Source organism: Ornithorhynchus anatinus, chromosome 3 (genome assembly GCF_004115215.2).
Source record: "Ornithorhynchus anatinus isolate Pmale09 chromosome 3, mOrnAna1.pri.v4, whole genome shotgun sequence".
NCBI lineage: Eukaryota > Metazoa > Chordata > Mammalia > Monotremata > Ornithorhynchidae > Ornithorhynchus > Ornithorhynchus anatinus.
The window spans coordinates 64,394,044-64,408,698 of record NC_041730.1 but is presented as its reverse complement, the minus strand read 5'-3'; the positions used below and the strand labels follow the sequence as shown (position 1 = coordinate 64,408,698).

The 14,655-nt window shown below is 48.3% G+C and overlaps 1 protein-coding gene across 2 annotated transcripts in view; it reads left to right on the top strand.

The window, feature by feature from the left end:
* The window catches only part of SMAD7 (SMAD family member 7), a 32,375-nt gene extending 18,942 nt beyond the window's left edge, over positions 1-13,433 (top strand). For both annotated transcript variants that reach the window (XM_029060527.1, XM_029060526.1), the window contains exon 4: positions 11,440-13,433. In XM_029060527.1, coding sequence (XP_028916360.1) covers positions 11,440-11,978 — 539 coding nt within the window. In that variant the 3' untranslated portion in view covers positions 11,979-13,433. The remainder of the gene's footprint in view (positions 1-11,439) is intronic.
* The last annotated feature ends 1,222 nt before the right edge of the window (positions 13,434-14,655 follow it).

Sequence of the window (14,655 nt, the reverse complement as noted above, 5' to 3'; positions counted from 1 at the left end):
CCTCAGGTTGTAATTGTCGGTGTGTAAAGCATTGTTGAACATTCGGCAAGGACGACTTGTCAAAACAGAACAGGACGCCAAAGCAAAATGCTGTGGGCAGGTTGCATGCCGGCAGAGTTGTTTGGCGGGAGCGGCTCTCGCGGGCTTGGAAACCCTCGTAGGGTGAGCCGACACCACTTGTGAAGCAGCAGCCCTGTGGATGTTTCTTTCCCTGTCTCCATCCCCTGCCCCCGACCCGCTCCCCTTCCCCAAGTTCTTCAAAACTGCCCTCCGCTCACTGTGCCGCACGACGGTTGGCCCAGCGGGGCCGCCTGCAGGTCTGGGACCGGGTGCCCCGGTGATGGATGCCGGTGTGAGCTGATAGTGGCGGTGGAGGGCTCGGTCCAGTCCCTGGCCCTGGTCCCCGCGCAGGGAGAGATGGGTCCCCACAAAGGAGCTGTCTGTGGTCTGGAACTGATGACCTCAGAGGTGGAAGTGGGGGGAAAAGGAATCTTCATCATTATGGTTTTGAGTAATACTAGGGAGTTGGGCTTGGTGAGCTGCAGGATACCCCCACCCTCCCAGCCCAGAGAGGGTCTCAGTCTCAGCTGGAAGGAATATGGGCCCTCAGTCTGTCTCTGCTGCCCGGGAGGAGGCAGACCCTGACCAGGGGAGACGGGTGGAGCAGGGGCAGAATGAGCAGTGGGGACGGATGAAGGAAAGGAGAGCTGAGACGTAGGGCTGGCGGGCCAAGCCATGTATATGCTCCAGCATACCTGCTGAAGGGATTGCCAATCCCTTCAGCTGCTGCTTTGGGGATCGGGTGTGGTCTGTGCCAGAGCTAGGGCAGGGCAGGGCATTGACGGTGGGGGGTGGGGCCCTGACTCTGTTAGCCTGGACGATTACCCTTTTAACCCATGCCCCTTTCTTCCTGTCATTTGCCTAAAGCAGTGTAGTCAGGTGACTTGAAGGGTGAGGGGGAATGAGAGAGCGAGTGTGTGTGTGCGCGCGGAGGCGCAAACATGATTTATAGGAGGCCTGTCAAGAGGTTCCCCCCCACACTTCAAATTGTCAGATTGTAGCTCCCAACACCAGGTTCCTGCAGGTGCACCGTTCCTAGCAAAGGGAGTGCAAGATAGAGCAAGAAAGACATAATAATAATAATTACGGTGTTTGTTATGTGTTTACTATGTGCCAGGCACTGTTTGTACATAAACGAACTTCCAAATGGACACATGTATCACGCTTTTGAAGATAGATGTAAGGGAGCTCTCTCTCACTCATACACACACACGCATTCACTTCACTTCCCGACTCGTGAGGTGAATCTTATGAAACAATCTCTATGTCTTGACAAACCAGAGCTGAGGTTAGAGAGGGGTTGGTGAGCCTTCAAAACCCACAATTTTCCTCTGCAACTAGAATGCTTGGCTCCAGATTGAGTCACTTTCAGTGATGAAATTGGTGCCTCTAATTTATAGATAGGGTGGGAGGCCGTTTCTAAAATTTCCAGAGCTTCTACCACCAAGGGTGTGAGGCTCTTCCTCCTCTTCTAAGTTTGACACTGAAAGGAGTAATTCAGGAAACAAACAGAAGGGGTTTCATGTTCTACCCATTGCTGCCTCCACCATGCTTTCACAGGCGACGACTCCGTGTGCAACCTGCGTTCCCTACTGAGCCGCCTACTGCGGCCTCCTGTTGTGGGGCTGGTCCAGATTCACTCCACCATCTGGGGATACAGGTCATCCAGAGAGGGCTGGGAGAGGGACCTACTCTGGTTCTGCGGACTGGCTGCAGCCTTAGGGGCCCATTCAAGGGAACTTGAACTGGTTAAGAATAAGGTAAACCCACAGTCCAGAGCCAAGAAGCCACCAAGGTGGCTCACCTTTGGGTAGGCCTACATCACTATGGTTCCTACATGCAGTTGAAGCAAACTTCTGTTGGGAACAGTTGAATTAAATGCCAGGGGTTGTGATCACAGATGGTGAGAAACATTTTGGCCTAGGGGATAAAGCACAGACCTGGGAGTCAGAAGGACCTGGCGTCTAATCTAGACTCTGCCATATGTCTGCTGTGTGACCTTGGGCCAGTCACTTAATTTCTCTGTGCCTCAGTTACCTCATTGGTAAAATGGGGTTTAAGACTGTGAGCCCCATGTCGGACCGGGACTATATCCAACCATTTTAGCTTGTATCTACCCCAGCACTTAGAACAGTGCTTAACACATGTAAGCACTCAACAAATACCATCATTGTTATTGTTATTCAAAACAGTGTGGCATAACAGATGGCTAGAAAGTCCATGGGCTGTTCTAGGACTTTTCAACCCATCTGGCCCCTGGGAGTTTAGGCGAAGTAGCAGCAGGTGCTGGGGAGAAGCCGGTAGACCTTTCTTTAGCACCCCTACTCTGCTCTTCTCACCCTCCACCTCTCTCCTAGCCTTGTTTTCTCCTGACATTTGAAGGAGGCCCATAGTCTATTTAGTAATTGATTAACATTTGACTGGATTCCAGCAATGCACTGCACACCTCTTAGACGTAGACATAGGCTCTGCCCGGGAAACTCCCCTTCTAAATGGCCATAATTTCATGCCTATCACTTGCATGTTAGACTAGGAAAAGCCCCTGCTGGTTCTGTGTATGGTGCACTCTGTGTAACTTTCAGATTTCGAAAGCCAGCTGGTAATGTGCGTACCTTTTGGAGTTGGGATGGCGGGGGGAGGAGTGTTTAGAGGCACCCGGCTGCAGTAATTGGGGTGGGGGGTGGAGTGAAGAGCTATGAAGAACTAGGCCAAAGTCTTGTCCTGCGGCTCAGGAAGATGGGATGAGCTTGGAACTGCCTCTCAAGAACCAGTTGGCTCCTAACTGAGGGGCGATGGGTTGGAGGAAGAGGCCTCAGTCTTGAAATGGGGAGGATATTTAAGAAGATTGATTACTTCCTGTGCCAGACCTGGAACTCGATTTTCAGCGGGGTAGCTTCTTAGGAAAATCCAGGATGACTAGGAATTTTTACAGACACTTTGATTCTTAAACTTCTTTAGGTCTATGAATCTTGTCATAAATGGAGAGAGGGAAAGAGATAGACACACAGACTGGCACTCAACCAAGAGGTGCAAACCGAACCTGGTTTTAGTTTGAACCAGGTTGAGATGAGATTGAGGGCACACACCGATTGCCCTAAAGTTCTTTGGAGTGAGCCTCAGGGCCAGAGGGTGAGGAGGGGATACAAGTAATTGATGCTGAGCAATAATCTCCTAAGCGCCTAGTTCAGTGCCTTGCACACAGGAAGCGCTCAATAAATTCGATTGAATGATGGATTGGAACATTCTTCCTGGGTTTTTAGGGGCAGAAGTGAGTATCACATCCCCCCCCCCCCTTCATCTAGCTTTGGGTTTCTGTAAGGTGAAGAGTGTGGGAGTGGGGGTGAGCTTGCAGAGACGGGCAAACTCTTGTTAGGGAGGTTAATGTTTGGAACTTTCTGGACCTGCGATATTAATTCAGAGTCACCGGGGTTAGAATTGGGACCTCTGGGTGTGTGGGAGAGTGTGACCCATCCGAAAATGAAGGGCAGTCAGAGGCATTAGGGGTGGGTGAGTGGATGGGAGGGAGAGGGTGGGAGAGCCAGGCTGCCTGTGTTTGGGAATAGAAGTGATTAGATTATGAAGGCAGACCGAAGTAATGATTAACTTTCTCAGTCTGCACACTGTCTCCAGTCTGGCTCTGTGTTGTTTTTTCCCCCTAAGTAGGGCTCCGGCCCCAAGTCGACAGGGTATTAGGTTGTAAAGAAAGACAGAAGGAATGAAAGCGTGGAGCGAGGGCTGGGGGGAGGAGGGAGCCAGCCTTTTCCATCAGATCCAGGAATGGAATTTATTGGCTGGAATGCAGTAAATGTTCAAAATGCCATCCCATCCAGACAGTTTTCATAATTGTTATGGAACAAGGGGGATGTGGGGGGAGGGGAGAAATGAAAAGAACTTTTGTTTCTCACTGTATTTTTCCACGTCTTCCCTCCCTCGCAAAGAAACGTTTCTCTACCCTCTAGAAAAATAGTGTTGAATTGAGCTATGCATGTGCGTGCGTGTGTGTGTGTGTGCGTGCGTGTGCATAGTGGAAGTGGGGGGAAGGGCAGCGTCTGTTTTTTGGTCTTGTAATAACTTTCGGAGAACTGTAGGTCAATGTAGTCAGGGTTTTCATTAAAGTTAGGCTCGCAGCAAAAGAAGGCTATGTGGATCGCATTTAAGCAGGTAGGAAAAATTGTCCTGGGTGATATTAGATGGATTTTTATGCATCAGTGTTTAATAAGGCTTTTTACAGTGTTTTAATGTGTCACCAGCATACCTAGATTAGGGCTGGGGGGTTTCTACAAGACCCCTCAATAGCTCTGGGGCAGGGGAAGAGGAAAGAAAGAAAAAGGAATTGAGATGGTGGGGGAGGAGGAGAGAAATCCTCTTTCTGAAAAGGTTTGCAGGGTTTCTTTGGGGTGGAGCAAAGTGTGTGTGTGTGTGTGTGTGTGTGTGTGTGTAGGGAGATGACATTTTTTGAAATTCCAACTTCAAAAATAATTAGGATGAATGCATACTTAAACAGCAGCGAGAGAGGCCCAGTTACTGTAAATATTATGAATGGATTTGGCCGACTTATATGAGTCCCCACCCTTCCTCTAAGGCTTTTCTCTGAGCTAAGTCAAAATTCGGCCTTCAGACAGCAGCGTGGTACACTATAATTTGCATGGCTGATGAAGCCTGAACACTGGGGTAGAGGAAGCCGGTGTCAGCTGGCTGCTCTCTAACCACTGGAGACAGGCAGACAGGCGTTTTTGATTTGGTTCTTTCTCCCGCCCCCTCCCCCTACACCCCACCCTGTCCCCTTTCCTTTTTTTTCCTGAAAAAAAATGTATTCTGTCAACTCAAAAACACTCCTCACCCAGGAACTTTGAGTGGCTTAACGACCTAGAGTAGAGAACATCAGCTTGGCACTGAGCACAGAAAGGGCGCTTTGGGGGACTGGGGGAGATTCTTATCCCTTGTAAATGGAGTAATCATCACATTTAGGCTGCAGTGACTAATGGGACGTTTGCAAATCCATATACTTGCTGGGTGGAGCTTGCTGCGGGCTTTCTAATTGTAGCGCTGGGTATCAGGGTTATGGGAAGGAAAAAAAGATGGTGACTGAAAAGAATCATAAAAATAAAGGGTGTGTTTTTAAGAGTGAAAAAGGAGGCTTTTGGCTTCTTGGGACTTTACTCTGAAATTGCTTGTGTGGGAGAATTGTGGCCTAAGCACCCCTCCAGCCCCCCAGCAATGCTTGAGAGGAGAATGGAAATGAAAGGGAAGTCCAAGGGTTTAGTTCAGGCAGATCTTCTTTATTTTGTTAGAGATTGGTTACAACTCTGACACCCCTTCTTCCTTCATAAAAGCTATATCCCCCAACCTTTTATGAATTGGCCAGAGCAAAGGTTCCCACACCTGCCCTCCCTCCCATCCACCAGAGGTCCTACCATCTCCCCCCACCCCCAGAACACCCCATTGTTCCTGTCCCCTACTCAATTGTCTTGCACATTGCTTTTAGGCAAAATATTGGAGGCTGGGAGGTCCTGGGGGAAGGAGGAGACCAGCACATCTCATGGCCAGAGGGCCTACAGCTTTGCTGTGGTCACCCCTAACCACCTACTGTACTTTGGCCCTCTCCCAAGGGGGTTCACTTCTTACTTCCACTGACTTTATCTGCTGTGAAAATTAAGTGCAGACAATACTCCAGCCTCTAACATTGTGTATCTCTGGTTCCTCTCATACTAGGAGGCCCTCAGGGAGTGAAAGAAATGGCACCTCCACTGCCCCCTTTCTCCTTCTACTACTAGGTCTATGACCATTCACCCAGTATTATTTTATTACAGTATTTGTTACTCATTTAAAATGTGTTAAGTGCTGGGATAGATGCAAATTAGGTCAGATACAATCTATGTTCCATGTGGGGCAATCAGTCTAAGTAGAGGGAGAACAGTTATTGAAACCCTATTTTACAGGTGAAGAAACTGAGGCAGAGAGAGGTAAAGTGACTTGCCCAAGGTCACACAGCAGGCAAGTGGCAGAGCCGGAAGCAGCATGAGAAGCTGAGACACATGAGAAGCAGCATGGCCTAGTGGATAGACCCTGGGCCTGGGAGTCAGAAGGACCTGAGTTCTAGTTCTGGATTGGCCACTTTTCTGCTGTGTGACTTTGGGCAAGTCACTTCACTTCTCTGTGCCGTAGTTACCTCAACTGTCAAATGGGGGTTACAACTGTGAGCCCCAGGTGGGACGTGGACTATGTCCAACTTGATTAGCTTGTATCTACTTCAGCACTTATTACAGTGCCTGGCACATAGTAAGCACTTACAAATACCATTAAAAAAATTATTAGAACCCAGGTCTTTGGACTTGCAGACCTGTGCTGTTTTCACTGGGTACTGATGCTTCTCAAACAGATTGTTAATTCTTCCTGGGTGAGCCAGGGAAGGGCCCCCACCCAGATGATTTAGGTCTGAATGAAAGGGTGGAGAAGGGGTGAGGGTGGAAGAGAAAAGGCGGGGAATGCTTTGTTGGAGCCCAATGGCCCGACAGCATTTTACAGTTGGCCTATTCCTGTGTAGCCACCCTATGTACATATCCATAATCTGTATAGTTCTATTAATATCTGTCTTTCCCCGTAAACTGTAAGCTCATTGTGGGCAGGGAATGTGTCTGTCATATTGTACTCTTCCATGCGTTTAGCACAGTGCTCAGCGTAGGTTAAGCACTCAGTATGATTCACAGGTCTGGCCGATCTCTCATCTGCCAGCTCTGTTTGACAGAGGTGCTTGGCTCTAATCATGAGATTAAGGCCTCTTCTTCCCTCTTTCCTTTCCTCCTCCTCCCTGGGAAGGGTCTTGACCAGTTGGAGCACCTTTTGGTGTGTTGTTTCAACGGCTCAGGGCAGTTGTCCATAGTCACTTCAGGTTTCTTGGTGGGGTTTGTGGTATCTAGTAAGTACCAAAAAGTACCTGCAGAAATTGTTCTTCTCCCTAGGCCAGAATTTATTTGGAAGGCTAACAAAGGGCATATGGAGTGCCAGACAAAATGCAGATTATATGATGGTGATGTGCCCTATAAGTAAAGCATCACAACTGGTAGCCCCTCTTCCTGTGCCTTAGTCCCACCCCCAGTCTCTTAGGCATGACTCTGACTGGGCTCCAAAATACCCTCTACCTCTCAGCATTCCTCTCCCTTCTTCGACTCTCTCCCCTCTCCCTTCCCTTCCTCCCTGCCTCTGCGGGAGACAGGTTGCCCCCACATGAAAATATTGCTGAGAGAGAAAACTCGGGGAGACACAGTGGACTCTACCTGGAAGAAGTAATAAATCCATGATTAAAGGTACAGAGAATGAGGTAGTGGCATTAACTCAGCTGCTCCCTTTGTTTTAGTATCTTGCTTAAAGGACTTTACCTCCCCTCACCCTAAAAAGCAGTGTGCCTTGCAGTCGAGGAGGTCATGAGGGACAACTTCCTTCCCCTAGTCACCTTTGCCCCCTAGTCTTTCCTCTCCCTTTGTCCCTCCCTCCCAGTCTCTAATCCTTCCTGCTTGGCGTGCAAGTTCTTTCAGGCCTTGGGAAGATCAGGAACTGCTGCTGTCCCCCTGTAATTGACTCTATTAAGTGATAGGCAGACCATTCCTGCTGCCAAGCCCAGTGCCAGTAAGAGAGAGAGTGTGTGTGGGTCCCAGTCCTATGAGGGTATGCACGTTTGTGTGGTGCCAGCAGCTTTGGGCACAGAGCTTAATTGTCTTGGCCAGAATCTTGCATTTAATGCCTTAGTTATTATTATTATGCACTTACTGTGTGCCAAGCACTGTACTAAGTGTTGGGCTGATACAAGTTACTCAGGTCAGACCCACTTTCTATTCTACATGGAGCTCACAATGTAAGTAGGAGGGAGGACAGAAGCCCGGTGCGGGCAGGGATTGTGTCTCTTTATTGCTGAACTGTACTTTCCAAGCGCTTGAGTCCCAGAGGTCACACCGCGGGTGTGTAGCAGAGCCGGGGTTAGAACTCAGGTCTGCTGACTCTTTCCACTAGGCCATGCTGCCCCTCTAGACTGTAAGTTTCTGTGGGCAGGGAACATGCCTGCCAATTCTTGTATTGCATTCCTTGAAATGCTCTTTATAGAGGTTTGCTTAGTTAGTGCTCAGTTAATACCACTGATTAGTTGATTGCCCCATCCATATTTTTTCAGAGCCCCTCAGCAAGACATCCCCTCCCTAGCCTCTTTTCCCTCCATTCTCTCTCCTTTTTCTTATCTCTCTCGCACTGATTTCCCCCTCTCCCTCACTCTCCCTCCCTTTCCCCTCCCCCACCAAATGGAGGGAAAATTCCTGGGTTACCTAAAGTGTGGCTTTGAGGTCTGGTCACCCCGTGTCATTGAAGAGTCCCAAGTGAGATTCATTCATGAACTTCTGGTCTTCCATAAAGGTCTGTTCATTCATGGCCAGGGCAGGGCTTTTTTTCTTCCCTGGCAATTAAATAACTCTTTGTAAGTGGCAATGAGCTACTTGTTAAGTGGTCTTCCCTCATGCGAGTGCAAACACGAGGTGAAATCACCTTTCTCTTCTCTCCCTCCTGCCCCCCGATTCCCTGTAAAGGGGGATTTTATGTTTAAAGGGGAAGGGGGAAGGGGGAGGAAAAACACCTTAAAGGAATTTCAATCAGATTCAGCATTTTCCTGGTGTTGCTCCAAAAATTCCCTAAACTGTAATAAAATAAAAAATTGTGAGCTGCAGGCATTCTGATTAGTTGGTCTTTTACAACACAGCTTTTCTTTCCCGACTCTTTTTTTTGAAAAAACAACTAGTTAAAATATCTTGGAGAGAAGTATATGTGAACATAAATAGTGAAGGTGGCTGTGGGGAGGGTACAGGACAGTTTCCCACTCCATTTGGAGAATCGAGGGTTTCAAAATGCAGAAATTATCTGGGACAAGGGGGTACCTGAGGTTGAGGGGCTAGTGTCTGCACCCACACTCGACAATTCCTGTAGAGGAGGCAGTTCACGTCATCTGAAAACTTCTCTCTAAGTCTGTCTGCAAATTGTTGGGTGGACCATCAGACTGCAAAAATGAAAGAGAAAATTCAGTCTTTGGGATTCTCTTTCTTCTAGTCAGACATCTCCAGTAGGGCCCTTTAACTTGCATGTTTCCTGGAAAGTTAGCCTGAGGTGTTACTTTTTTTTCCCCCAACCTCCTTCTGGTGAGCTGCACAGCACAGTTATATCACAAACACACCCTCTCATCCATCTCGATTCCCACGACTTCCCTTTAGGTTTAGATGGCTAGAATGGAAGCAATTTGAACCAAGACTCTCTCCCATCACCCCCGCCCTGTCTTTCCCCCTCCTCTTACTTCCCCCTCCATCTCGCCCTCCGCTTGCTTACTTATTGCTAACTTGGTGCCAGGTTTCAGTGGGACAGAGCTGCATGAGACAAAGTACTGTGAGGCCCCAAAAAGGGGAGGTCGCAAGACAGATTGGGGCCCACTGAAAAAGGATGACTTCATTTTACCAACTTGAAATGCAGTGGCTCTTCCCCCTCCACACCCCCCCAGGGTTGTCCCTTGCTCCCCATTTACTTCCAAAAAGCTCGGTGTCTTCTGAGCTCCATGCGCTCTGGTTTTTAGGTGAAAAGGATTATGTTTTGAGGTTGAAGAGAACACGCTGCTTAAATTTCAAAACATGTGTAGTCGAGCCCTGTCCTCTGCTCCTTCCCTCCAGCCCCCACCTCTTGCCAGCATATGTAGCTGCCTTAAGCAAAAGGGAGAAAGTTTCCTCACTGGCGTATGAATGAGGAAATTAGAAGTATGGAGCAGCTTGATTTTATTTACAGTATGGTGGATTTGGGATTTTTTTTTTAAATTTAAAATATCTAACTGAGTTTCCTTTTCAGTTTTGAAATGTCCACATAAGGTGAATGAGCTTATTTATAGTCAGTGAAGACTGCAGAATCAAGTTAATGCTTTGATGACTCAACCACACTACTCCTGTCCATTTTTTCTCCTTACACACATACTCTCTCTCACTCACACACACAGAGCTGGTTGGAGAGAGCCTAATGCATTTGGTTTTACGGAGATGAGAGGTTAGAGGTTACGAGAATAGGTACCTTCCTGAGGCTCTCTGAGGTGGTAGCCTCAGGACACTCAATTGGTGTTTGTTTCACTACAGACTAATTCAGAAAGGTATCAATCCAAGATTAAACATATACATACACACGCAACCAACACTATTAGAGCACTGAATAGTTCCCAGGTCTTGACATGTCTGTAAAAGTTGGAAAGAGTCAGTGAGCTCAACTGTACTCTATTTACCCAGCACTAGTACTAACTACTCAGAGGGTGTGCCTTTTTTTTTTTTGGTCTCTTCTCTCTGCCCCTCTCCTCTTCTGTTCCATTACTATAGCTGATGATCTGGGCTTATCTTCTAGCTCCGATGGTAATAGAGAGAGAACTTTAAAAAGTAGAGGCTGAAGCCTGGCTTAAAGAAACCTTTCCCCCTCACCTCCCCTTTCCTTTCCCCATTTTTGTTAACAAATACGAGACTTCCGGTCTCCACCCAGCCACCACAAACCACAGCCCTTACTGCAGTTCAGTCAGATTTATAGTAGTTCTGCTGCCCGAGTCTCACCCACTATTACCCAAACTCCAGCTGGAGACATAAAGAGGAGGTCAAACTACAGCTGAGGGGCTTATTCTACCCCCTTCCCACTTTAAGATGCAGAAACATCTATCCAGGGGAAACCCTGATTGAATCTAAAGCACCAGGAGACCACAGAGTGGGGCTTTGAGGCCAGTCAGTCAGTAAAGGGAATGGGGGAAATGTTTTGGGTGAAATGGAAGTACTGACTTTGGGAGAGAGATGGGGCAGAGCAAAAGGCAGCTTGCGTGGGACACAGGATTCTTCCAGTTTGTCGCTGGAGGAAGTTAATCCAGCTTCTCCAGATGTTCTTCAGAGGGGGCTTCATTTGTGGTTATTCCTGGGTCTGGCCCATTTGTTGACCCTCAGGGTGCACTATAGGTAGATAAGAGTGGAGGGGTGAGACGGTGATGTGGTGCGGTCACTCATTTCCTCCCGAGGACCCAAGCTTCATGGCACTTTAAGGGGGACACAAATAACTGTGATTCTGTGAGCCGTAATTCTGTTTGAAAAACAACCAGAGGGTGGGGAGCAGTGGGAGTCCCTCTGTGACTGGTTTCACTCTTGCTGTTAAGGAGCAAAGACTGTGGTTGGTCACATTCCCCTCTGGGCCCCCAGAGTAAAGGCTGAGCTTGGGGAGGGGAGCGTGATGGATGCTGGTTATGGAACAAAGACATGAGCAAGTCCGCCTCTATTCGAACAGAGCATCTAGTGAGGTCTTTGAGCCCACCCCCCCCCCCAACTGAAGAACTCTCTCTCTCTCTCCCCACAGATTCCCAACTTCTTCAGGAGCCGGGCGATCAGTCACACTGGTGCGTGGTGGCCTACTGGGAGGAGAAAACAAGGGTGGGTCGGCTCTACTCTGTCCAAGAGCCCTCCCTGGATATCTTCTACGATCTACCTCAGGGGAACGGCTTCTGCCTCGGACAGCTCAACTCGGACAACAAGAGTCAACTGGTGCAAAAGGTCCGGAGCAAGATCGGCTCGGGCATCCAGCTGACACGGGAAATGGATGGCGTGTGGGTGTACAACCGCAGCAGTTACCCGATCTTCATCAAGTCGGCCACACTGGATAACCCCGACTCCAGGACTCTGTTGGTCCACAAGGTGTTTCCGGGTTTTTCCATCAAGGCTTTCGACTACGAGAAGGCGTACAGCTTGCAGCGGCCCAACGACCACGAATTCATGCAGCAGCCATGGACCGGCTTTACCGTGCAGATCAGTTTTGTGAAAGGCTGGGGCCAGTGTTACACGAGGCAGTTCATCAGCAGCTGCCCGTGCTGGCTCGAGGTTATATTCAATAACCGATAGCCTCTCGCTCGTCAGGAGCGAGAGCGGACGGCAGGACGTTGATAACTACTTTGCTGCTAATATTTCCCTTCTGAGTGCTTGCTTTTCATGCAAACTCTTCTTCGTTGTTTTCTGTTTTGTTTTTTGAGAAATAGCTTATGGAAAGTCATTGTTTTTTGAGGGGGAAGGGGAACCTCTGCGCTTTGGCGTTTCTGATTGTTTAAGAGAAACCACCCTCTCCCCCCTCCACACGCACTAGATGGTGTGTCAGTGACCAATTCCTAACTCAGAAGCGGTAGGGGTGGGAGGTAATTGACTGGCAGGCGTCATCGATTTGGGTCAGAACTGATCCCGTGAGTGCGATGGGAAGGAGAGGGTGGTGAAACCCGTGTCAAGTACAATGTAGTGTTCTGTGTGCCTGGTCTGTAGTGGATCCACAGTGTATATTTTTGGGAGAAGGGCATTCAGTGCCCATACGATTGCTCTCTTGAAGGATCTCTCCTGCCCCTGCGGCTTTGGCGGGTGGGGGAGAAGGCTGGTGGGGCCTGGGGGGATGGCAGAGAATTTCAGCTGCTCGCTGGCGGCTGGGTCTACCTCCAGCCTTTAATTGCAGGGGCCTGCCGGGGAGGGCGGGGACCAAGGCTCACGCGCCCATGCCCGGGCTACTTGGAAGCAAATGCAGAAATGGTTTGCATCGGAACCATACTTACCCCCCACCTCCCGGCCACTCTCTTCCCTCTCTCCCAACTGCCATTTTTAAGGGGGGTGGTGAGGACGGGGGGCTTCTGCATTTTCGTTTCTGTGAGATCATGCCCCTGGGGGTGGCAGCAGCAGCCTCATTCCAGACCTGTAGGAGGCCCTGCCCCCCTGCTCTGAATGGAGCCAGAGGTTGGGTGAGAAGGGGGAGAACAATTGGAAACCAAGCCCCCAGATTCGATCCACCCGCCTACAAAGCTGGTTATCAAGGTACCGGTTGTATCCCAAAATGTAATTGTTCTTTCATTTCTTCTTGAATTCATACACTCGTATGATACTTTTACACTGTTCTTAGCTCAATGAGCATGTTTAGACCTTAACATAAGCTATTTTTCTAACTACAAAGGTTTAAATGAACAAGAGAAGCAGTCTCATTGGAACTCTAGCATTGTAGTGCTTTGAGAGAAAAAAGGACTCCTGAAAAAAAACCCTGAGATTTATTAAAGAAAAAAATGTATTTTATGTTATATATAAATATATTATTACTTGTAAATATAAAGACGTTTTATAAGCATCATTATTTATGTATTGTGCAATGTGTATAAACAAGAAAATAAGAAAAGATGCACTTTGCTTTAATATAAATGCAAATAACAAATGCCAAATTAAAAAAAAATAAACACAAGATTGGTGTTTTTTTCTATGGGTGTCATCACCTAGCTGAATGTTTTTCTAAAGGAGTTTATGTTCCATTAAATAATTTTTAAAATGTACACTTGATTCCACCTCGTGCCCAGCTCCTTCTTTGGGGTGGGGAGTGGAGGGAGGAAGAGGAGGGGGTTGGGGAGGGAGTTCAGTTGGGGTGACCACTTTTCAGAGAGAAGCAATCTGGTCACTTCATAGAAATCCTCTTGGAAAAGTAGGCACCAACTAGTTGTGCATGCCAACTAGTGTCCTCTTAGGACACTAAGAGGAGGGTTTCTACCCATGCTTTTCTCCCTCCTTCCTCTGTCTGGAATGGGAATGGACCTGGAAATACCACTGGAGGTCAGACTCCATGCCACTAGCCCCAGTGAACAGGGAGTGATGGCCCCATTGGCAGAATGGGAGTAACCACAGTCCTGTGACCGTTGTCAGAGCTTGGGCCAGAGGAAGACCTTAGAGGCCAAGCCTATTCCACTTCCTTTGGGGGTGGGAAATCGAGGTATCAATAGATTGATTCCTTAGTGCCATAAAGGAGTTGTGGGGTCTTTGCACCCACCAAGCTCCTTTCACTCTCCCGTGAGCTAGCATCTCATTCAGCAGTGTTTTGGCTTCTTGGAGAGTGCTTCAGGTATTGAAAAGTTGATCCAAATTGGATTAGAATTTCTACATTGTATCTTGCCCAGCAGCAACTCTGGAGAAGATCAGGCCTGGTGGCTTGGGCCCAAGGAAAAGAGCAACTCCCAAGCACAATCCAGAGAAGCGAGCAGATCCCCTCCACCACTTCATGAGCTGTGGAGAGTCTGGCAATTCAGTAAGTCATTTTCTTGCACCCTGACCTCAGCCTGCTCTCAGCAGCAGTGGGTCAATCTGGGTAATCTTTTCCTCTCCTTACTGGGGTTGAGAGAAGGAAGCGGGTCACTGCTGGGTTGGCATCAAGAATGGATGAGGGAGCGGGGTGGAGGGATTGCATTCCTTTGGTTGCAACCTTGGTCTGAGTAGGTGAAACAGCAAGGTGGGTTTTTAGGGGAGGTAGTGAGAGATGGTGAGGAAATGGTGATAGAGTAAAACATTCTCTTGCTGGGTTTCAGAGAGTGGTGAAAGAGCAGAAATGAGGAAGAAGACTTTAAAAATTAAGGTAAAGTAAGCTTATGGGACCCTAGCCCTTGGCTTGACCCACCCTCAAAATAGAAAGCAGGCTTACAGACAAGAGTGCCCAGTGTCAGGCTTCTATTTTCCCCACTGCACATCCCAAATGTGGTGGACTTTGTATTGTGTTAGCGTTCTAAGCACTAGTGTG